The sequence below is a fragment of the Lissotriton vulgaris genome, chromosome 3_1 (genome assembly GCF_964263255.1).
Source record: "Lissotriton vulgaris chromosome 3_1, aLisVul1.2, whole genome shotgun sequence".
Classification (NCBI taxonomy): Eukaryota; Metazoa; Chordata; class Amphibia; order Caudata; family Salamandridae; genus Lissotriton; species Lissotriton vulgaris.
Window position 1 is genome coordinate 1,354,298,917 of NC_141689.1, and position 24,265 is coordinate 1,354,323,181.

Consider the following 24,265-nt stretch of genomic DNA (forward strand, 5'->3'; position numbering starts at 1 on the left):
TGCCCAGTAGACAGATCTTAGGCGTGCACTGTACCTCTTCTTCCAACATGATAGCTAGCGTGGTAGTAATCTCCCCCCAGTACTCCGCTACCTTCGCGCAAGACCAGGCCAGATGTACAAAGTCTGCACCCTCCCTGTTGCATCTCTTGCACCTGTCTTCCTCCTGTAAGCCAAATTTAAGCAGTTTTGCTGGCGTGTAGTAGGCCTGGTGAATGAACTTAAAATGTATAATTCTCAAATTGCCATTTGGCGTGAGTATCTGCGTTAATGCGCAGGTGCTGTGCCACTCATCATTCGTTAACGGAGTGTCCAATATTGCATCCCACTGCCCTTTAGCCTTAAGCGTGTGTCGCGCTATTTCCGATTGCGCAGCAGCATACAGTCTGGACACCAGATGTGATAGGTCCTGTGTAGGGATCAGTAGTTGCAGTGGTGCCAAGCATTCTGGTTCTGTAGGGAATGTTGGGTAGTGTTCCCTCAACGCTCTGGTTAATCTATAGTACGTGAAACGAAACATGGGAGTCTGGTTTTGTATATAGGTCAATTGGTCGAGGCCTAAGAATGTGCCCTCTTTAAACACATCACCCAGCTTGTCAATTCCAGCTCTACTCAGCAAAGACATCCCCACCTGCTCACTAGTGACGGACAGCGCCTGATGATGTTGTAACGGCATATCTGGCGCATACAACGGGGTTTTGTGAGCTAACTGTCTGAGTTTGCACCATGCTTTGATCGTGGTGTCTATAGTGTTTATGTCTTTTGCATGTAGTGGTGGTCTGGTGTGCGTTATTATTGCTGACAGGGGGTGCATCTCCCTCTTCTATGGCCGCGTGAGTGAGGTAAGGGACCTCATGGTACCAATATGCCGCATATTGTGCCTGGGCACAGAGATAGTAGAGGAGAAAATCAGGTACTCCGAAGCCGCCCTGCGCAAACGGGAGTGTCAGTGTCTGTAGATCAATACGGCCTTGTTTGCCGGCCCATATCAGGGTCAGCACTAAGGATTTAATGCGGCGGAAAACCTCCCTCGTGGGTGTGATGGGCATGTTATTAAAAAGGTACAGTAATTTGGGTAACACGTTCATTTTGACTATTGCGATTCTATCAGCTAGTGATAGAGGCAAATGGATCCATCGTTGGACTTTATCTTCAAGTTTAGAAATTACCACCCCATAGTTTGCGCGCATGACTTCCTCTGGATCCCTATGAAACATGACCCCTAGGTAACGAATCGGATCCTGTTGCCACTCCAGCGGGTAGTCGACCTCAAAGGGAGTTGTAGTATCTGTTAGAGGTATTATGGAGGATTTGGACCAATTAATCGCTAAACCCGAATGTCTCCTGAATCGAATGTACTCTCTAAGCAGCGGATTTAGATGGGTGCCAGGGTCACGGACATACAGCAGCATATCATCCGCGTAGAGTGATATGTAGAGCGGTCTGGCAGTGAACTGCAGCGCCGACTCTTTGTAGTTTTGTCGCACTATGCACGCGAGGGGCTCTAACGCCAACGCGAATAGTAGGGGTGAGAGGGGGCAGCCCTGCCGCATTCCCCGCTCAATGCTAAACGGAGCAGAGACATAGCCATTAATCCGGACTCTGGCGCATGGCTGAGTATATAGCAAGGAGATCCATTGAACAAATCGCTTAGGAAAACCCATCCTGTTTAGGATGGCTATCATATAACGCCATTCAATGGAGTCGAATGCTTTCGCGGCGTCAAGCATGACTGCCACCACTTTAACCGAGGGCCGCAGATAGTGAGAGAGTGCAAACAGGGATCTGGTGTTATGCGAGGTGGACCTAGTGGGGATAAATCCCGACTGATCCGGGAGGACCAGACGTGTCATCAGAGGGAATAGACGTACCGCCAGGAGTTTTGCGAGGATTTTCGAGTCCACGTTAATCAGGGATAAAGGTCTGTAGGAATAACATTCCTCCGGATCCTTGGACGGTTTTAGGAGAGCAATGACTAGCGCTTCTCGCAGGGTGAGGGGAAGTAACGATTTCTCAAAGGAGGTACCATACATGTCTACTAAATAGGGAGCGACAATGTCCGCGAATTGTTTATAAAATTCAGACGTGTACCCGTCAGGGCCCGGTGCCTTGCCATTAGGCAGCGAATTAATCACCTCAGTCACTTCTTCCACTGTAATGGGCCTGGCCAAGTGTTCTCTTTGTGCATCCGATAGCCAGCCAATCGCCACATTCTGTAAATAATCATAAGTTTCTTCCGCTGTCGCTGAGGGTTGCGATTGATATAGCGAGCTAAAGGATTCCACAAAGCTCTTCAGGATATCTGTGGAGTGTGTTTGCAATATACCCTCCCTGGATTTGACTCGGAGTATTGCCGATTGCCCTCGTCCTTCACATATTTTCCGCGCTAATATTCCCCCTGGCCTACCCCCCTCCCCAAAGGTTCTAGCTATGTGTTTGCGATCTAAGTATTTTATTTCGGACGCCATAAAGTCAGCATGCTCAGTGTGTAATTCGCGCAACTTAGGTAACATCGAAATATCTTGTGTTGTCTCATACAGTAGTTCTAAGTCCCTCATTTGCTTCTCGCAGCGGTGTATCTGGCATCTTATGTCTTTGAGCACCCCTATGGTGGTGCCGATGCAGACACCCCTGATCGTGGCCTTGAATGCCTCCCATAGGATACATGGGTCTTCCATTGTCTGTGAATTAGTATCGAAGTAGTCCTTCATTGCTTTTTTTAAAGTGTCGACATAAACTGAGTCTGAGAGAGCCTGGGAATTGAACCGCCATTGGAATGGAGGGGGTGTGTAATGTGGAAGATCTACCTGCAACAGGACAGGATTGTGGTCCGATAATGTGCGTGGCAGTACTTGTATCTTACGAACCCACAGAGCCATGTCCCTTGTACCCAGCCAGTAATCCAGCCTGGACCAGCTATTGTGAGACGCTGTTACGTGTGTGGCGCCTGGCGCGTCAGTGTGGTGCAGCCTCCAGAGATCCGCTAAGGCCAGGTCTTCCATCATGTGACCCACCATCAATCTCGACTGCTTATGTTGCTCCAACGAATGAGAGGAGCGGTCCAGCCCATCCTGTAATGTCACGTTCCAGTCCCCTCCGCACAACATGTGTGTGTTGGTATGTTTTTGCAAATGACCCCAGATCTCCCGAAAGAATTCCGGAGCCTCAGTGTTCGGTCCATATACGTTCAGGAGTGTCACATGTTGGCCTCTTAATGTGCCTGTCACCACCATGTATCTGCCAGTGGGATCATGTGTCACTTGCTGCGCCTCAAAGTTAACCCCTTTCTTAATCAAGATAAGTACCCCGCGTGAATAGGAGGAATAGGAAGCCCTGTACGTAGACTCCGCCCATCTTGACCCCAAATGTGCGTGCGTGTTGGGTGCTAGGTGCGATTCTTGTAAGAATGCTATATCAACTTTCCATCTGTTAAGGCTAGCAAAAACCTGCCTGATTTTCTGAGGCCGTGAGAACCCCCGTATGTTCCAAGTGAGAACGTTCAAGCACAGTCTGCCCTCATGCCTAGAACCCGGTGTCATCAGAGAACGTGATGTGTCCCATCTCTGTACATCCCAATATTCCATGTGGTGCCCGCCCAATCACAGTATCAGGAACACACTTAATAATGGCAGTCAATCTCAGTAGAGAACCTAGGAATTTGTACATATGCAATGCTTTCGGTCTTTGTAAACATTCAAACACCCCCATCCCCTAACCCCACCCACTCCAGCAACCCCAACCTGCCGAAGCCATAGCCCCTCGAAGCACAAAGCCCACAAACATATAACAATCAACTCAGAGCCCATTCTGAGAACTTGTGGTGGGTATTACCCTTGTGGAGGACCGCCGGGAGCACAACTCTACACCCGGTGGACGGGTTTAGGCAATACTAGAGAATCTGTACATATTCGTGATACATGTGTCTATAGAACCACTGTCCCCTCACCCCTCAAACGACTCAGCAGCATTACCCATGCTCCAGTACAGTTGTAGTTGCATTCCAGCTAGGCTCAGACACTATCAGACGTGTGTGTCAGTAACAAGTCCCACATTGTCCAGCGTTCAGCTCCTCCCCATACAACGAGTACATCGTCTCAAGTGCCCACTGCAACAGGGGTGCGCAAGAGCGAGCGCATATCGGCAAAATTCTACACTCTAATGTGGTGCGCATCGGAGTGCTGAATACGCACGTGCTCCCATCGCCCCATTGCCCTTGACAGGAGGTTTTTCGAGCTTGAGTATAGGGAAGGACATGGATTGTCGCCCAGAGTGCTGGAAAATGTACTTGCCTGACGGGGAAATGTCAACAAACATACAATGGGGAGAGCGTGGTAACATGGGTCAGCCGTGGGCGGCGGCTATTGTCAGTGTCAGGAGTATGCTCCAACCCTTCCAACCCTTATAGATACCAGTCCTTCCGATGTACGGAAAGTCAATTAGAAGCGCCACAGCCTTTTCTTTAGGAGTCTTGCACCAGGCTAAACTGCCCAGTATGGCTGAGTGTGGCTACATTACAACCCGCCTAATCCATCGCTACTGCACAACTCACCGCTGTTTGATGAGGGATTCTGCCAGCGGCGTTAGTCCGAGTCTCTCTGTTGATCATTCTGTGACTCCGACCTCGATTCACGCTGCACTTTCTTAACAAAATCTTGGGCCGTCTTGGGTGTTGCCAGCACAATTTCCTTCTCCTTCCACATCACTCGAAGTCTGGCTGGGTATAGCATAGAGTAGCCAATGTTCAGGTCTCCCAGCTTAGCTTTTACGGAGGTGTATTCCTTACGTGCTTGTTTAACCGCAACCGTGTGATCCGGGTAGAACTCCAGGGAGATGCCTTGATGGGTGATTTTGCCCTTTTCCCTTGCGAGTCTGAGGATTGTGTCCCTGTCTCGATAATTGAGTATCCTCGCCACGATTGGTCTAGGTGTTGCACCGGGCGGTGGTCTGGGGGCCAACGATCTATGGGCCCGTTCCACTATGAAGACTGGCGACAAGGCCTCCGCGCCAAAGAGGTCTTTGCAAAGATTTTCGACGTAGTGCTCCATCCGCCCAGTGTTGGTCGACTCTGGCAGGCCAGTAATACGTACATTATTGCGCCTCGAGCGCGCTTCCAAATCCTCCTCCTTCGCTTTAATCACTTCCAGGATGCGTTCCATTCCCGCGTATTTGATGGTGGAGGTTCGCGCCTCGTCTTCAACGGCCGATATTCGCGTCTTAGCCTCATCTAAACGTTCGCCATGTTTCTCCTGCCGAGCGGCCATGCCATCCATTCTGCACGTCAGGTTGTCCAAAAGTATCTTCTCCATGTTGCTATTTGGCGGTGCGTCGGTGGAGCCGCCGGAATCCGCCAAATCCTCCGCAGGTTTATTCGCTTTTCTGTTGTCGAATGATATCTTCGGCTGTTGTTTATCAGGTTTCCCCATCGTGGCGGCCGGAGAAGTCGCTGTTCTGAGTGCGGGCCCAGACGCCCTCTTGACTCTGGCTGCCGTCGCCGTGGTGCACTTGCAAGGGTAGCAATCGGCTGCATGTGGTATCGGCTCTATGACTAGCCAAATGGCTGCTGGGTGCCCCTAGCCGGTCCGTGTGAGCTGGGGGGGGGGGGATGTGACCAGGCAACATCTGCAGCAACGCGATCTGGGGCGATAGTGAGCGCCCGCACCTCTGGATAGGCCCCCAACTCAGTTTGTAGGATGTGGGATCACGGGCTATCCTGCGAGTCACCCTATTGCAGTAGCTGATTGCGACGCGGGCAAAACCTGGTTATCCTCCCTGCCGGTCTGTTATGTTGGGCGGCGGTAGTACGCTGTTAGAGAGCCTTCCGCGAGTACATGCACCCAGAAGCGGCTCATCCAGTGGCGATCCCCGCTGTTCCGCCGGGCTGTGAGCCCAGCCCGGCCGAGTCTGTATTCACCAGCGCGAGGGTGGCAGCGGCGTCGTACTTGCTCGGAGCGCCGCCATGTTGTCAGGCGTGCGGTCCGAAGTAGCGGCAGGATCGAGTGTCAGAGCCCGGGGGTGAAAGCAAATCACCACCGCTACTGGGGTCCGGTGTGCAGTCTCTTACCCCCGGTCTGCGTCCGCTGGTTCAGCAGGCCGATCCCATGTCAGAGTCACCGTGCATGTTCGAGGTCCGCAAGCCGATGTCCGCCATGTTGTCAGGCAGTCCGCGGCTCACTTTAATTTCCACGACAGAGGACCGCAAACACGGTTGGAGGTCGAGTCTCTCCACGTCCGCTGATGCTCCACATCTTCCCCCACTCGTGGATGGTTGTGGAAAGTGGGTTAGCGGGGCTGCAGCGGCGATAGATCACATTGTTAGTAATCGCCCGGCGGAGCTGCAGTTCAGGCAGCCATCCCGCTGTGCCCCCCCTAGCGCCTCCGGAAACAGTAATTAAATGGTAACTCCCAAATCCCTTTTAAAGCAAGGGATACTGTAGTGAGGAAGAAACACACATTTCTTATTTATTTCTAGAAATAAGTTAAAAGCGGGCGATGTACTGAACACATTGTGATTCAGGTAATCTCAAAAATGTAATATGTTTTGTTGTTCAGAACTCTACATTTTGTCTGGTTCATTGTAGAACCCAAATGCAGACTGTGTTTTCCCTCTAAAGGCTCGGGAACTCGTAGGTAACTTCATGGTGTAAAAGTGTTAATTGTATCTTACATTTGAGGCATTTGTACAGTCAGAACTATGAAAAACTTTTCTCTTCAATACTTTCTGTCTTTCACACTCTTAAGAGAGGGCTGGGATGGGCTTGATGTAGATTAGGAATAGTTCAATAATCTAACTGCCAAGATATCTAATAAAAACAAATGTATCCGTTCGCAAAGCCAACTGTGAGTAGTGTAGCATAAAGGTTATGTGAGCACCACACAGAAGACTGTTCCAGTTACACCACTGCAGTAGAGAATCCTATCTCCACTTATATGCGTATATGAAACAAATAATTCTGAAATCTTGTTTAATTGCTCACAATTTTCAATATTGCTGCTCAGATGGGTTTTGCAACTATGAATTATGCGTGTTTTATGGGGTGTGCAATATTCATGTAATTTGCTTTCGCTTAATTACTAAAAATGTCAGTAAAATGACATGAAAATTGTGAATTTCTCCTTTCGCCTATTATCTTTGCAGTAGCCCTCGAGCCATTGGCCATTAATTATAATGGGGTAACCCAGTGACCCTTGGAACCTGGGTAAGTACACTAGAGGAAAAAAATGGTTCTGTCGGGTAGTTCAACTGATTTGCACAAGGTATTAAATACATAAAAGAAATATGCCCTAATCATATGTCCATGTAACACACCAAGAACAACTACTTCTTTATGCAAAAAAGAGTTTCTTTACTTTTGTTTATATATATACAAATAAATGAAATGACTGTCTGTGACATTAAACACATACAGTGAAAAAACACAGATGGCTATGGTGTACACTTAGTGACTGGTAGTGATATGTTACAAAAAACAAATTGATGGACAGAATGTAGATCAATGTCTTACATTCACCCCAGTACAAGGATCTGGGCCTAAATCCATCGTTTTTTGCACTCCACACCACCCTGGGTTAGATAATGGCTTTATGCAAATCAGCTCTGACCCTGTGCCCCATGAGAACAGTCCAGTCCGAACTACACAGCCATATCTTTCCCAGACCGGAATCAAGCATCCGAGGACCGGACCGGTTTCGAGGTAACACCTCTCATCAGCCCGGCTAGCTTGACTCCAGTGGTGTGGAGGCTCTGGGACCCACTTCTGAGCTACCCCAGTACACTCAGGGAGAAAATTACAAAAAACAAATTGATGGACAGAATGTAGATCAATGTCTTACATTCACCCCAGTACAAGGATCTGGGCCTAAATCCATCGTTTTTTGCACTCCACACCACCCTGGGTTCGATAATGGCTTTATGCAAATCAGCTCTGACCCTGTGCCCCATGGGAACAGTCCAGTCCGAACTACACAGCCATATCTTTCCCAGACTGGAATCAAGCATCCGAGGACCGGACCGGTCCTGTTTTGTTTGCAATACCGCCATAAGTGCGCTGGGGATGCTCAGACGTGGGTCCCAGGCACTCCACACCACTGGAGTCAAGCTAGCCGGGCTGATGAGAGGTGTTACCTCGAAACCGGTCCGGTCCTCGGATGCTTGATTCCGGTCTGGGAAGGACATGGCTTTTGTACTTCCGACTGGACTGTTCCCATGGGGCACAGGGTCAGAGCTGATTTGCATATCGCCGTTGTCTAACCCAGGGTGGTGTGGAGTGCAAAAAAACAATGGATTTGGGCCCAGATCTTTTGACTGGGATGAATGTGTGACATTGATCCACATTCGGTCCATCACCTGTTTTGTTTGCAATACCGCCATAAGTGCGCTGGGGATGCTCAGACGTGGGTCCCAGGCACTCCACACCACTGGAGTCAAGCTAGCCGGGCTGATGAGAGGTGTTACCTCGAAACCGGTCCGGTCCTCGGATGCTTGATTCCGGTCTGGGAAGGACATGGCTTTTGTAGTTCGGACTGGACTGTTCCCATGGGGCACAGGGTCAGAGCTGATTTGCATATCACCATTGTCTAACCCAGGGTGGTGTGGAGTGCAAAAAAACGATGGATTTGGGCCCAGATCTTTTGACTGGGATGAATGTGTGACATTGATCCACATTCGGTCCATCACCTGTTTTGTTTGCAATACCGCCATAAGTGCGCTGGGGATGCTCAGACGTGGGTCCCAGGCACTCCACACCACTGGAGTCAAGCTAGCCGGGCTGATGAGAGGTGTTACCTCGAAACCGGTCCGGTCCTCGGATGCTTGATTCCGGTCTGGGAAGGACATGGCTTTTGTAGTTCGGACTGGACTGTTCCCATGGGGCACAGGGTCAGAGCTGATTTGCATATCGCCATTGTCTAACTCAGGGTGGTGTGGAGTGCAAAAAAACGATGGATTTGGGCCCAGATCTTTTGACTGGGATGAATGTGTGACATTGATCCACATTCGGTCCATCACCTGTTTTGTTTGCAATACCGCCATAAGTGCGCTGGGGATGCTCAGACGTGGGTCCCAGGCACTCCACACCACTGGAGTCAAGCTAGCCGGGCTGATGAGAGGTGTTACCTCGAAACCGGTCCGGTCCTCGGATGCTTGATTCCGGTCTGGGAAGGACATGGCTTTTGTAGTTCGGACTGGACTGTTCCCATGGGGCACAGGGTCAGAGCTGATTTGCATATCGCCATTGTCTAACCCAGGGTGGTGTGGAGTGCAAAAAAACGATGGATTTGGGCCCAGATCTTTTGACTGGGATGAATGTGTGACATTGATCCACATTCGGTCCATCACCTGTTTTGTTTGCAATACCGCCATAAGTGCGCTGGGGATGCTCAGACGTGGGTCCCAGGCACTCCACACCACTGGAGTCAAGCTAGCCGGGCTGATGAGAGGTGTTACCTCGAAACCGGTCCGGTCCTCGGATGCTTGATTCCGGTCTGGGAAGGACATGGCTTTTGTAGTTCGGACTGGACTGTTCCCATGGGGCACAGGGTCAGAGCTGATTTGCATATCGCCATTGTCTAACCCAGGGTGGTGTGGAGTGCAAAAAAACGATGGATTTGGGCCCAGATCTTTTGACTGGGATGAATGTGTGACATTGATCCATGTATTAGGACCCCCAGTCTTCGACTGTCACCCCTTTTCCGTCTTGCCCTGATGAAGACCCGCCTCTGATGCCTAATAAGCTGAACATCTATTAAGGGTCGAAACGTCAACGGTATTGTCTCAATTAGCCCACGCAATTTCCCTGACTTGAACTGGAAATCAAAATTACTGTTGGTTTTTATGCATTTATTCTTAGACTTGCAAGATAAATATCTCCCTGTGTTATGTATATGTCATATATGTCATTTATGTCACTTCTGTACAGAACTTAGTCACATATCACTACCAGTCACTAAGTGTACATCATAGCCATCTGTGTTTTTACTTTTTTCACCATATGTGTTTAATGTCACAGACAGCCATTTCATTTATTTGTGTATATATATATATATATATATATATATATATATATATATATATATATATATATATATATATATATATATATATATATATATATATATATATATATTTATATATATGAACAAAAAGTAATGAAATTAATTTTTTTCTTAAACAAGTTGTTGTTCTTGGTGTGTTACACGGACATATGATTAGGACATATTTCTTTTATGTATTTAATACCTTGTGCAAATCAGTTGAACTACCCAACAGAACCTGTCAAAGACCGTATAATATTTGGGATCCTTCTTGTCTTTGGAACAGAGCAATGACATAGATGATGGGCCGTTTAATTTGCTGATGACTTGGTGTTTGACTGTAAAAGATGGTATTATATTCTTAATATAATGTATTATGATTGCATCTCCAAAAAGATGTGTATGCTGTATGATACAAATGATCAAATGTGACATTAGTCCTTTGTCCACAAAGTATGTCTATTCATGTGTTGAATATCTTCGACAAGGTACCCTTGCTCTTTGATATTTTGAAGGATTATTTGTTTTGCTCTTTACCACTTTCATCACTTGAATCAGTTTCTTCATGTATAGTTGCTAGTATTCGATGAACTGATGTACTCCTTCTTGCCCATAGGAGTGTAGACATTCAACACTGTGGTTGATACTCCTTATCCCAGTGCTTGTTCCTTCACCCAAGCCTTCTAGCTGTACTGATAGATTTTAAGTAATGTTTTCATTTTGAAGATCCTTCTCTGCTTCTATTTCATTATAGACTTCAATGCCACTGTTAGTAACTTCATGCACTTAAATTTGTTTTTTAAATTGCAAATCTTCACCCTTTTCTTCTTCTTGCTGCCATTGTGGGGGCGGTGCCACTAGTCTGAGTGATCTCTCAGGTGGCGGTGCAGCCACCAATGCTCTTCTTTCAGGTTCAGAGACCACAATTGCCTCTTCTGGGTTTCTAATTTTCTTGGTGTAAGAAGCATGGATGCAATTTGGAACTCCAGTGCACTAAGCAGCAGTCTTAGGCATGAGAATTATTTGGAGGGACTTTTCCATCTCGGTTCTAATTGTGCTTCTTGATTACGACCCACTCACCTGGATTGAGGTTGTGGCACTGTTCTTGCTGTAGATATCTTGTGGCATCTGTAACCTGATAAGAGACAGACCGGACCACAACAGCCAATCCTTTGAAGTAATCGAGTATCATATCATCTGTGATCTTCAAAAGTGCATTTCCAAGTACAACAGGCAACCTCATCGCCCTGCCCATCAGTATTTCATGCAACAATAAGCCAGTATTTATAACAGGGATATTCAAATACTCATCAATACTTAAGGCAATACATCTGGCCATTTCAGTGATGTTGAAGCACAAACATTTGCTAATCTTGACTTAATGGTCCCGTTGACCTGTTCAACTATTCCAGAAGCTTCAGGTCTGTTACTGCAATGTAATCTTTGCTCTATGTATATTGCTGTGCAATTCATCCTCAGGACCTCATTGTTGAAATGGGTCCCCTTATCTGATTCCAGAGAAACCAGCATGCCATAACGTGGGAGCAATTATCATAATACCTGCTTTGCTATAGTCTAGCTGTCCTTTTTTCTGTTTGGGTAGGCTTCCTCCCATCTTGAAAAGTTACAGACTACGACCAGGATATAACTCAGCCTGTTGTAGGCAGCCATCTTGATAGAGTCCATCGGCATTCTGTTGAAAAAGGACCACCTAATCCCCTGATGTGACTCAGTGTGACTTGTGTTTCCTTACCTGCATTCATTTGTTAGCATATTACATATCTATGACAAACTTCTTCTGCTAACATACTAATCTGGGATGAAACTAATTCTGAGGAAAAAGTCTGACCTAGGCGTCCCTGCCTAAATGTGTGTATCCATGATAGTACTATGTCATTGGGAGTGACAAACTTTCTAGCAACGCAGTCTCCCATCAGCTGATATACAAATGTCAGTGGAGTTTTTCTCACAACCCACCTTGACCCAACTATTCTGCTCTGCTTCTGAAACATTTTCCTGTACCCTTTTTAATTCATCCCAAGTATCGGTCACTATCATCAACAAGGTGAATGTTTCCTCTTCTGACTCGCATGAAATTTCCATTAAATGTGCAAGCCAAAAATGCACAATACTGTGCTACTGAATCAGCTATTTCTCATGGCAATGTAATCAATACCACTTCGATTAACTGCACATTTAACCACTGCAATTTCTTCAGGTGACTGCAAAGCTTCCAACAACTTTTTAACATACATACTATTTCTGATTTGATTTGATGGCATTTGCAGTGAGTCCAGATGTCTTTTAAGAATCTGGCTGAAAATAGAAGGACTCTCCACATGTCCTTGTGAGACACAATGCCATGCTAATACTCTCTGCTGGAACACAAAGGAAAACAAGGAATTTACTTTCTTCATGCAAAGGCACTGAAAAAAAGCCTGACATAAGTCAATCACTGTAAACCACACTGCAGTACATGGAATCTGAAACAATATTGTGCCTGGATTCAGTGCCACAGTACAACAAGTGACCACTATTTAATTATTCTTTTTAAGATCCTGAACTATTCTGCATTTTCCATTTGGGCTTCTGCAAACCTATAATCGGAGTTACATGGACTACCAATTAGTTGCCTCAAGGTTCCTTTTAGTAACTTGTCCTCTATCACAGGCGTTATTCCTACAATTGTTTCAGGAGTCAAATGCTATGGTGGTGTTCTGGGATATACTGCATTTGCCTTTACAGTATACTGGACTGGTTTTGCACCTTCAAATAATCTGATATATTTTCCTGTGAGATCTGAAACTTCTGCATTCACAGTGTCTCTCAAACAAGCAGATAGTTCTTTGTTAGGGGAAACATTCCTGCAGATGTCTGTTGTTGAATTATTTTAAATTCCACATCATCATCATGAGTTTGAAAGGCTACACCATCTGGTGCTAGGGTGACCAACTGGCATGGGTGCAAATTCAGGACAGTGAGTAAAAATTCAGGACAAAGGTTAAAAATTCAGGACAAAAAGTCAGGACAGAAGGTCAGAATTCAGTACGAAAATTCGGGACAAAAGGAACATTTTAAAAACACATCAGAGGAAGAAGCGCAATATTACATAAGTAAATAGACAATCAACACAAGCACAAGTCAAAATAAGTTTATATTAGGTTGAGAGAACCTTGTACTGCATCTGTTGTGTGCCTGAGTGAAACTTAAATACCTGCGTTTGCATATTGGATGCAAACCTCCACCCACCCCAGAGCTTGGCCCCTGGTGAGGTGACAAGAGCCCATAAACAAGAGCAGTTTGCAATGCCCTGGGCTTTGGCAGGAGGAGGCCCCAGCGAATGCTGTCAATGGTCCATTATCATTCTATAAGTGATAATTAGACCGATATACAGAATGATAATGGGAGGACAGCAGCCTGTACCAGGTCGGGGAGGGGCTGCTGCCGGACACTGGTCACAGCAGGAGCGCGAGCTGACCCCTGCATTGAGAGTTACAGAACTCTCAGGCGGCTTGCAGGGGGCAGCTCGCTCTAAAGTCCGAAATTACGGATAAATGGCGTCAGTGATAGAATTCTTCACGGTCAACAGACAAGAGGCCCGAATTACAGGCAGTCCATAACATTTATAGGCGGTTGGTCACCCTACCTGGTGTGCAGTTAACAGGGGGCGCCTGGTGCATTAGGGAGTAAGGAGCGTTGAGCTGCCATTGATGGGAGAGGAGGAGTAAGGAGGAAAGACGCAACACAGAGCAGCTCTACACTGGACTAGATGCTAACTAAAGAAGCAGGAACATATCTAGCTTTCCCTGGAGGGGAGGGCTCAGTGCGCATGTGCGGGTGAGTACATGCTTGCCCTTAAGGCACAAGCCACAAGCCAACACAGTGATCTTCGGAGCATTGGTATGGCCAGTATTAAGAGCGCTGCAGAGGTATGCCTTGGGCCGCCAACTGCTGTGACTCAGGGAGGAGCCAAGACAGCACCATGCTGGCAAAGAGCGGGAACAGGCCTGGCCCTTGAAGGCTGCTTCAGAGTGGGTGGGGCTACGAGAAATCTGGCATGGGGAGGGGTTTAGCAGTGAGCTCTAGGAGCATTCAAGTGGAGGAGCACGTTCAATGCCCGTGCAACAGAATGTATGGCAGGGAGCTTATGCACTGCAGCTTATTTATGTGCCCCTGGGCCTCGATCACTTTTGGAGAAAACAGCACACATTTCTGGAGATCAGGTCAGTTGCAGAAAACTTTAGATCAATTACTCCTCCGTCACCAGTACTGGACGCTGAGATCTCTCTTTTACTGCCAGACCAGCACACTGTGGGAGGATTGAACACGTCTGTACTGACACTAACTGAACTGGTGCCGCCTCTCTCCACTACTGCAGCTTGGCCTGCCTTTCCTTTCCTCCAGCACCCGTTACCATGTCTCCTACATGTGTACTGTACTCACCAACCTGTAGCGAGTGACAACTGCTGGGCAGGTACAGGGTAGGCCATCAAATGAAAGCAAACAGTGTGCCACACTCGTTAAACTAATACACGTCATTGCCTTCAGCACAGCACAAGACCCGGATTGCAGCTCTAAGATTGTGAAACTGGACAGCAGAAACCTCTGCTCACATAGGCCTGCTGACTGCTTTATAGCTGGAGAGTGAAAGTGCAGTAAATCGGAACAGAAGTGAATTTCTTGGGTAGAGCTCAGACTGTGTGCCGGACCTGGAACAGCCGGTAATTCTCTGGGTCAGGAATTGTTTGTGTCCTATGTATGGTATAAAAGGGGGGCACCGCAGGTTTGGACCGGTGCAAAGTAGCAGACCTGTGTATGAGGCCTTGTATTGGAATACAAGTGCTGCAATTCAGGGATGCAGTATGTAGGCAGAGCGTTTCATGGGTACATGGTGTGATCCTGCTATCTAATAGTAGCGTGTCCTGCAAATCAGGACTGAGTTGCTAGGGTAGGGCTTAGTTTGTATAATTGTACTGCAATATGATTACTGTGGATCAGCACTGAGGTACATTTTCAGGGGTTTTGTTTGGATCTAAAGTACTGGAAAAACAGTGAGGAGGATTCGAGTGAAAGATTGAGGCACATTAGCAGACGTCTGTGAGAGACGCAGAAGTGGGAGAGCAAGGAACACCGAACACCAGGATTGAGGTGCTTTGCCAGAGCTGTGTATGCCTTATGGTACTGAAAGGCCAGTGAGAGCTTCTTGGGGAAATTAGTGATGTCTCTAATTCGATTTGGAAAGTAATCTCCCTCATGTAGGGATGTTTTGTTTGGAAAAAAAACACTTTTCAATTCAGTTTAACAAAATCTTGTGTTCTCAACTTTTTTACCATTTGTTGCTGAACATCTGAAGTCTGGGTGGGGTCCCTTCACCAAATCCCCGACACTACTATAAAAAAAATAGCAAAACCTATCTGTGAAAAAAAGGTTACAGTCTATTAAAAAATAATCTGTTATTCTTCAACAGAATGAGTGACTAGGTGTGAACAAAACGTCTGCTTGGGTCAGAAAGAGTGTGGAAAGTAAAAAGGGTACATTTTGAGTTATAGTTTAAAGTGAAGCTGGTTGGACTGAGCGCCGAGGGTCCAGGTTTAGGCATTTTATAACAGGAGTGAAAGTAAACTCCTTTGACTTTTAGTGCGCTGTGGGTATCTGGAGAAGGGTTTCATTTGATGAAAACGGGGACTGTCATGGGGTGTAGTGTGGATGTTGTTACAACAGTTATTCTAAGTACATCCCTTAGATGTGTTTGTGGGTGGGGCAAAGAGCTTTGTGATTGACTTTGGCGCTGATGGTGAGCCAGTCCTGGGCTCCCAGCTTTCGGCAGTTGAAGTACTGATGGAATTCACTTGACCTGGACTCCCTTGCACTGGCTGCAGCTTGCCTCTCACTTATATCAGCCCAAGGCCTCCACTCTGACAGAAGTATGACCTGATGACTGGTTGGCGGTGATATCAAGTAATGCCCACTGGCCTCTCACATTCTCACTCGATGAGTATCAGCACTCGAGTGACTGTGAGTAAATCATTTCAGTACTGGCTGCCACGTACTGCGCCGTCCCACTGGTGCCACTATGTTTGCCCATCTGCCAGACTCAGTGCCTTCCCTCCTTTGACTGCTCTTCACAACCCACATGCCCAAAACAGTCAGCAACTGTGCTGAGACCAGACTACAACATTGGAAACCCACCCCAGTCCGCCAGTGCCCACACTGTGCATGACCTGCCATTACCTACCAGACTAAAGGGCACATGAGAACCACGTGCCAGGCTAGACTACCGCACACAGACAACTGGTCACAGTGGAGGTTGGCCCATGCCACGGTAGACAACCAGACTGAGAAGTTGACAGCGATTGCCAGAGGCACCATAACCCACCTCTGTGCCCTGCGGCCATTAGGTGCCAACCCACGTGGTTTTTGGCTGTGTCTGCCATAATTCCCAGTCTGAGAGAGCCCCAGACCAAGACCATATCATACATCATGGACAGGAAGACCGAAAGTATGGAGGGTCAGCCCTGACACAGGAGGGAGACGAAGAGTGCAATGTTGCTAATTAGCACCACTTACACCGTCATCATTCATTCGGGTATGGAGTTTGGAGAGGAAGGGGCTTGTTGTTACACTGTGCAGTACGCAGATTGGTATCACTGCATGTTTCAAGGACTGTTTTTTGTTTCTATTAATTATTCGGGCATAATGAATACAATTATTTGCTAATTACACGTATAATAATTTAGAAAAGAAAATAGTATAAAAAGCATGTCCTCTTTTTATCATGCTCTGTTAATCCTATGTCAAGCTTTGCTTCAAGGAAAACGATCAATCAGAATTTTGAGAACTTGATCTCCTTTGAGGTGATCATTTTATATAAATTTTTCTCATGAGTCATGAGCATCATTTGTAAAAAGAAACTGTTTAGTGTGTTTGTTCAATTAATACAGCTCTGACCTTTTGTTATTTGTCGATGATTTTAGCTTCTGTTTTAGTTTATTCCTCTGACTATAAGGAAAAACTTTGTTGACTTGACTTAAGTAGGGCAGTCTGAGTGTAAAGGATATATATTTTTTGGGGTGGAAGGACAGGGAAAGAGGGAAAGTCACACAGCCAATGTAGGGTGGTATAGCTCTTCAGTTGTACCTCTTTATTAGTCATATGCTTTATCAGCATGGAACTTGCCATATTTTGATGCCCTTAAGGACACTTTATGAAATTGCTCCTATACACACTAATGCCATTAAGGACACACCGTGCTTCCTGCCATGCTGTGGGATTACTACCACCAGTGAAAAGACAAAATGCTATGCTATACATGGATCTATAGTTAGCCCTCTGGTTTTTATATTATTTGTGTGGTGCGCACACTGATACCAACTGTATTTGCCTTGAATAGTTGACGCAGTAAAGATGAGATACATTAACGGAAGGAAACATATTGTGTGTCTATTGAATGTTGGTGCGCTTGGCATGAATATTGGGCATTTTGCAAACAAACCAATTTTATATTATGCCTGGGGTATTTTGTTGTAGTATTTCAAATCTGTCTAGGTAATTTCTCTCCTCGTGTGTTCACCAGGCAGGCCTCGGCGTTCCAAAATGGAACCCAGGGTCCTCCATACAATGTACCATTGCAGGTTCACTCACTCACTGTATACACAGTACACTTTGCGTACAGCACTGCTACCTCTATGCATTGTACCCTTATATGTACATATGCATTCACCACATGCACTTAGTCTGTGCACACTGTTCTGTCTTTAACCAGGGTGTGTTATTTACAAACACACACACTGCCAACACAAACACTCACTATGTGCCCACTGCACAACACTTTCCCCTTCATATATTGTACTTTACACAAGCACACTTACACCCAGCAGAGGCTTTACCTGCGCACACACAGAACTACATCTCTCATGTGATGGATTCCTCTCAGACATGCATACACCCAGTACATGTACTAACCACACATAAACTGCAAAGTACTGCTCCACCCTTTTACTGTAGCCTTCTCACCACAGCACTCCACATCTACCCGATGTAGGCCAAGGGTGAGTTAAGCACACAGCAGCAGAACCTTTTTAAAATGTGTTTGAACCCGTAGGCCTCACTCCAGTGACACAGGGTATAAATGTGCTGTTCACCACTACTGATCCCTACATGGTATACGGCCACCGCAGTGCTTGTGCTGCTTAACTGCTGGTGATGGTGGTAGCCTTACACCACTGTATGGGGAGCGCTTTGGGCGTCCCACCGGTCCAACAAGACGGCAATCCGCGAGACAGACCAATGTCATTGTGCACAAGCATGATCCATGTTCGCCTATGACAACAAAAAAAATTAACATGAGGGAGCCAGGAAACAGTGCAGTTGGGTCCTCAGGGCAGATGACTGTGCTGTCTCACAACTACGAAGTATATTCAGCATGGTGATTAAGGCTGGTTGGTACTTTTACTGTTTGTTAGAAGCCATCTTGCAAACAAACTTAAAGCAACGTTTTATACCTGATAGCTGAATGAGGTTAATGAAGTTTGGCATGATATTTCTCGTGGCTGGTAATTATAAAAAATTAATGAAAGTGTAAATAGTTAAGAGAACATGTTTACACTAGCTAGGCAATTAATGCAAACTAATGAAAGTGTAAACAGGAGAAAATGTTTATACTAGCTTTAAGAAAAAGGAAACAAAAAAAGAAGAAAGTGAAAAGGGAATCAAGATGGCACTAAGAGCAAATCTTAGAACGGGGGACATTCTGCTAAAATGCTTTTGAATGCATGCTGTTCGCATACTGTACGAGTATTCCATCCGTCAGAACAACAAGGAATCATAATAATGCTTGGCAATTTACTGCAGATAGTGACAAACTATTATCACCAAATTGTGACACAGTCAGAGATGGAGAAAAACACTGGTGGTATCTATGACAATATGTAATAACTAATATTTGAAATGTGTTAAATGTATGTCCTTGTTTCCTTTTATTAAGAACCTTCTCTCATTGGTCTAGGCTATCTTAAATGGATTTTTAAATGACTTTCCGCCAGCAGTGAAGCAAAGTGCAGCAAGTATAGTAGATGCTGCAGTCGAGATCTATAACCGAATGAGCATTGATCTTCTCCCAACTCCTGCAAAATCCCATTATGTTTTCAATTTGCGTGATTTGTCAAAATGTGTGCAAGGTAAGGTGTTGTCCTCCCACTGAACTTTTCCTACTTCATGGATGAGAATGCTGTGTTGTACTAATTTTATAAAGATGTACTGCATGTGTCTTAAAAACATAATTCATAAAGCCTTTGTATACAGAAGAATATGGTTAATGTTGAGAAAAGTCACAAGTTATGCATGACTAAAATCCACATAATACATAAACAGCATATATCCAAGATCCATGTTAAGTGTAACACATGTCTTTGTAAATATACGCTGTGTGTATGTATTATGCATTTAATTGAGAAGTAGAATGTGCATATGTTTAGTGTTAGGTATCTGAAGGGTTCCCTCGAAGAAGAAGAGTAGTCAAGGACTGGCAGGACCAACAAGTTTCACAACGAAAAAGGCAAACGTTTGGGCCATTCACAAATTGATAGAAGTAGGTCTCCCATAATGTTAGAGCTCCTAAAATACAAATGAACTGCCCAGATAAATGTGGCGCAAGCAGTGCACCAATCAGTACAGTATTTACATGACGTGTAGAAAGCCATGGTGGTACCAGAATGTTGTTGTCAGAATGTTATTGGACATAAGTATATTTTTGAAAGATATCATCCCACTGGAGTTAATAATGGAAAATTAACATCCACTGAAAAAATACACTTGTAATTGATACGTAGCACAAGATATTTATGTCAAATTATATTTTTCTATACAATATTCTAACATACACCTATTTGGAAAGAGATGTCATGAATCATAAAATATTAATCTTTTAGTGAAAATCAACAAATTGTAATAAATATGTATGGGAAACTTCCTCATTGTATTATATAGGTTATGTGTGTAGTTTATACATCATACGTGCATGATTGTCCTGAAATTAGCCACAATTTAAATGTGTAGGCTGTATATTCTAATGTCAAATGTATATGGAGTAAGTGAATGTCTACAGAAGCCTTTACTAGTATAGACTGGGAAGGCACTAATCCAATTAGTACATGTACTGATAATAAAGTTCAACACCTGGGGTAGCAAGGCTTTCCTGCTCATAGGGCAATGTTACTGTTTCCCAGCGGACCCACGCCTGTTTACTTGCCCACACCAAGGAGGAAAGGAGTGAGTGGAGGGTTTTGAAAAAACGTTGTGTGAGCGGAATCGGTCTGTTGCAGAACAGATATGATAGCTTGGGTAGTATGATCATTTTGATCAGCGCAATCCTTCCCATCAGAGAGATCATTAGGTCATTCCATTTTCCATATTTAGGCCTATATTTTCTCAATAGCAGCACCATAGTTTTCTGTGAGTATCGTGGCCCTGTCTGTATTAATCTATATGGCTAGGTATTTTACAGAGAATGTGAACCAAGTCAGGTGGAAGTCAAGCATATTCGTCCATGTGGCCAGCGTTTGCGACAGAATGATTGACTTGTACCAAGCAATGCTTTGAGTAATATAAACTCACTGATGACAGGGTCAAGATTTTGGGCAGCGTTACACAGATAGAGCTTAATGTCATCCGCATACAAACATATGATGACATTGTGCGGGGAAATGTTGAGGCGCCTGTGTCTGTGCAAACGTTGGGTAATACAGGCTCGGCGCTCTACCACCAGGGCATACAGTGGAGGGGCTAGTGGAGATTCCTGACAGGTGCCTCTCGCTATGGAGATTGGGTTGGAAAGCAGTCTGTTGAGGCGGGATCTTGTTGTGGGGTTCCTGTAAAAGGGTAGACTTGGTTAGGAAAGGTGGCCGGTATCCCCACATGGGTCAAAATGGCAAATAGGTAAGGCCATTCCAAGGAGTCGTAGACCTTCGTGGCATCTAAAAATAGCACTGCTGCCTCCTAATCTGGGTTTAGTTGTTGCAACAAAGCAAAGAGTTTAATGAAGTTGTGAGCAGTGGAGTGACCGGAGATAAAGCCTGCCTGGTCAGGGAGGACCAGGTCAGAAAAGAGCACGAGCAGGCGATCAGCCAGGATTTAAGCTAGTAATCTGCATCTGTACTGATGGTCTATAAGTGTCTGTGCCTGTTGATGGTTTATCCGGTTTTAGAAGGGTAATAAGAACAGTCTCATTAAATGAAAGGGGAAGTGTCCCTTTTTCCAACTCCTCATTATATACTTCAAGAAGTTGGGGCTACTCATTTTGAGACTGGCTTATAAAATTCTGAGGAGAACCCATAATTGACTGTGGGCTTACATTTGGCCAGTTCTGCAATAACCATTGTGATTTTTTTAAGCGTGAGTGGTGAATCCAGGAATTGGCGATGGGACACCTCAATCCACACCAATGGGATCTGCTCAAAGTTTGTGACAAATTCCTTCCCTGTTCTTGAAGTGTGGGATTTGAAGAGCTTAAAGCAATACTCAACAAATTCTGCCAGAAGGCTATCTGCATCATATAATGCATTGCCTCTATCATCCATAATATGCAGTATCACCTGTGACTGTTGTGCCGGGCGAGTCAGCAGAGCAAAAGTTCTACCTGGCCTTTGTATACGTGTCCAACATCCATTTCTGCATCTTCTGTAAATTTTGATGTTTTGGCCTGTGTCTGAATGAGACATCTAGCAGCAGATTCCTTAACGGTTTAATTCTCTCCCGGTGTTAGACTGGATCTGGACATTTTTCAACAGTCTCTCTGTGCACCGGGGGAAACCGCCATGATGACGTTGACTCCGGTTGTGACATCAGTGGAGTCGTATAAGTCCCCTCCAGATGTCAGTTTCTTCTTTTCTGCTCTGCAATGCAGATCCGGAAAAGCGATTCCTCAGGCCATTTTAACTAGCCTACTTCAACCGTTTTTGTCGGTTAGGAACAGAGTGCCATTTTTCCCATGTTGTCAGGCTTTAAGCCTTGTGGGTCTTGTACTCGACAAATGTCGACTACAGACCCACATTCAGTTTGTATGTGGTGTTAGGAAGAACACCACAACTACCAGAGGCTGAAGCCAAAAGGCGCTCAAGGAATGCCGTATGAAAGACCCGGTGGCGCGTCTTCGCAGTTCACGGAGACTTCGCACCTCGGTCTTCATCTTCCAAAATGGAGGTCCGTTCATGGGGCCGTTCCAGGAGCCAAAGTTGATCTCAGCATCGCTCTCCAGTGATGTCCAAAGGTAAGCGCAGGCTTTTTAAGTCACGGCTCGTGGAGATTCTGCCTGCCACGGCTCCTCCCGTTCACCAGTTGAGGTGGCCGTACACAACTCCACCCAAAGTCTTCCTGTCTTTCCGTGAGCTGGGGCATCAATGGCCCAGATGAGGGAGTACTAGAATTCTTTACATCTCATCCATGGGCCCCCGCCTTTCTCTGAGGCACCTTCGGGTCAGAAGGAGGTGAGTGGAGCAAAAGGTGTGGCGCAGCGGCCAGGGTGACTGACGCCGGACGCTGGGAATCACAGTTCGATCCCCTGCACCGGCGGCAGGAGTCTGCCCAGCACCATGTGACTCTGAGCAATAGCTCGCTTAATCCTCCTAACGGCCCGAGCGCCGGGACACCCATGGGTATCTGTGCACATAACAAATACTGGATGTACATTTACATTTTACGGTGGTGGGTTAGCCCTCTGTGGTGCCATCTGAGTCATAGGATCGATGCAGTCAGCTGACTCCGCTTCAGCACCAGTGCATAGCCCTTTGAGGACTCCACCTTCGGCGTCCATTCTTGATCAGCCAACTTCGGCATTGACATCAGCCGCGCCTATCGAAGCCACTCCTCCTCTTCCCATAAACATCGAAGCATTGCCATCTCGGCGTCGATCGACATCTGGTGCAGAGTTGATAGAGCAAACCTAGGGGAATGTGGAATTTTCACTTCCTTCTCGTGGTGAGACTTCTGGGAGTCACCTTATGGAGGGTGATACAAGGGAGTCTGGGCCATTTCAGAGATTGTTCCACCTCAAGTGGAGGAGAGTTGGATATCTGCCCTTTGGTGAGGCTAGTGAGCTGGAGTCTTCCTCAGCCTTGGGGTTTTTCCCCTCCTAGTCTCTCTACTGAGCAAGTACCACCTTTGCTAATATGTTGAGGAGAGTAACTGCAGTTTTGAAATTGGCACTGCCTATGGTGGAGAAGTCTTTATCAAGGTGAAAAGAGGGAAGAGCCTGTTCTTCCATACAGTGAGGTCTTTTCGACACATTGTTGGGAACTTGGGCCAAACCTGAAATAGGGTTCTTGGTGGACCGTGCTATATCTCACAGGCACCTGCCTGCTTCTGGAGACCCAGTTTGTCTCCTCAGGTATCCTACCACTAGTAGTCTGTAGTAGTCTGGTAGTTCAGGCTGCTACAGCTTCACAAGATATGGATTCTTCGTCTAAGACACCATTGAATAGAGAGTCTAAGAGTCAAGGGACCCAATTCACAGAACTAACTTACTACAAAATCCTAAACTTACAACCATTTTGGTATTCACAGAATGTACTTACTCATTTTGGTGTTCACAAAAGGCACTTACTCATCAATGAGTAAGTGCCTTCTGTGAATACCAAAATGAGTAAGTGCCTTCTGTGAATACCAAAATGAGTAAGTGCATTCTGTGAATACCAAAATGAGTAAGTGCATTCCGTGAATACCAAAATGAGTAAGTGCATACCAAAATGAGTAAGTGCCTTCTGTGAATACCAAAATGAGTAAGTACCTTCTGTGAATACCAAAATGGTAGTAAGTTTAGGATTTTGTAGTAAGTTAGTTCTGTGAATTGGGCCCAAGATGCATGTGGCAAGCACATCTTTTCTTCTGCTAGTTTTCCTTGAAGGTCCACAAACACGTCTTGTGCTCTTGGGCATTTTTCCCACACTTTGTGGGATTCTTTGCAGACTATGTTGCCATCACTTCCGGATAACCTTCATTCTGATAATGAGTGGCTGATTAAAGATGGCCATCAGGCAGCTAAGCCATGGCATCTTCCGTGGCACTACGGTGTCATGCATGGTGAAGAAGTTCAGGTTTTTTGGAGGCTGTCAAGGTCCCTCTGGCCAATATGCCCTTTGCCGGTGTCCATCTTTTTGGGGCGCAGGCCGACTCTGCATTAAGGCGCTACCATAATAGGGGAAGTGATACATAATCTTAATTCCTCTTTCTCTGTTTATATGTTCTTTAG

At 45.8% G+C, this 24,265-nt stretch overlaps 1 protein-coding gene across 1 annotated transcript in view; it reads left to right on the forward strand.

The window, feature by feature from the left end:
• Window positions 1-24,265, forward strand: part of DNAH6 (dynein axonemal heavy chain 6) — a 2,460,712-nt gene that overhangs the window by 1,372,393 nt on the left and 1,064,054 nt on the right. The window contains exon 42 of the mRNA XM_086961829.1: window positions 19,031-19,202. Within this exon, the coding sequence (XP_086817955.1) occupies window positions 19,031-19,202 (172 nt within the window). The remainder of the gene's footprint in view (window positions 1-19,030; window positions 19,203-24,265) is intronic.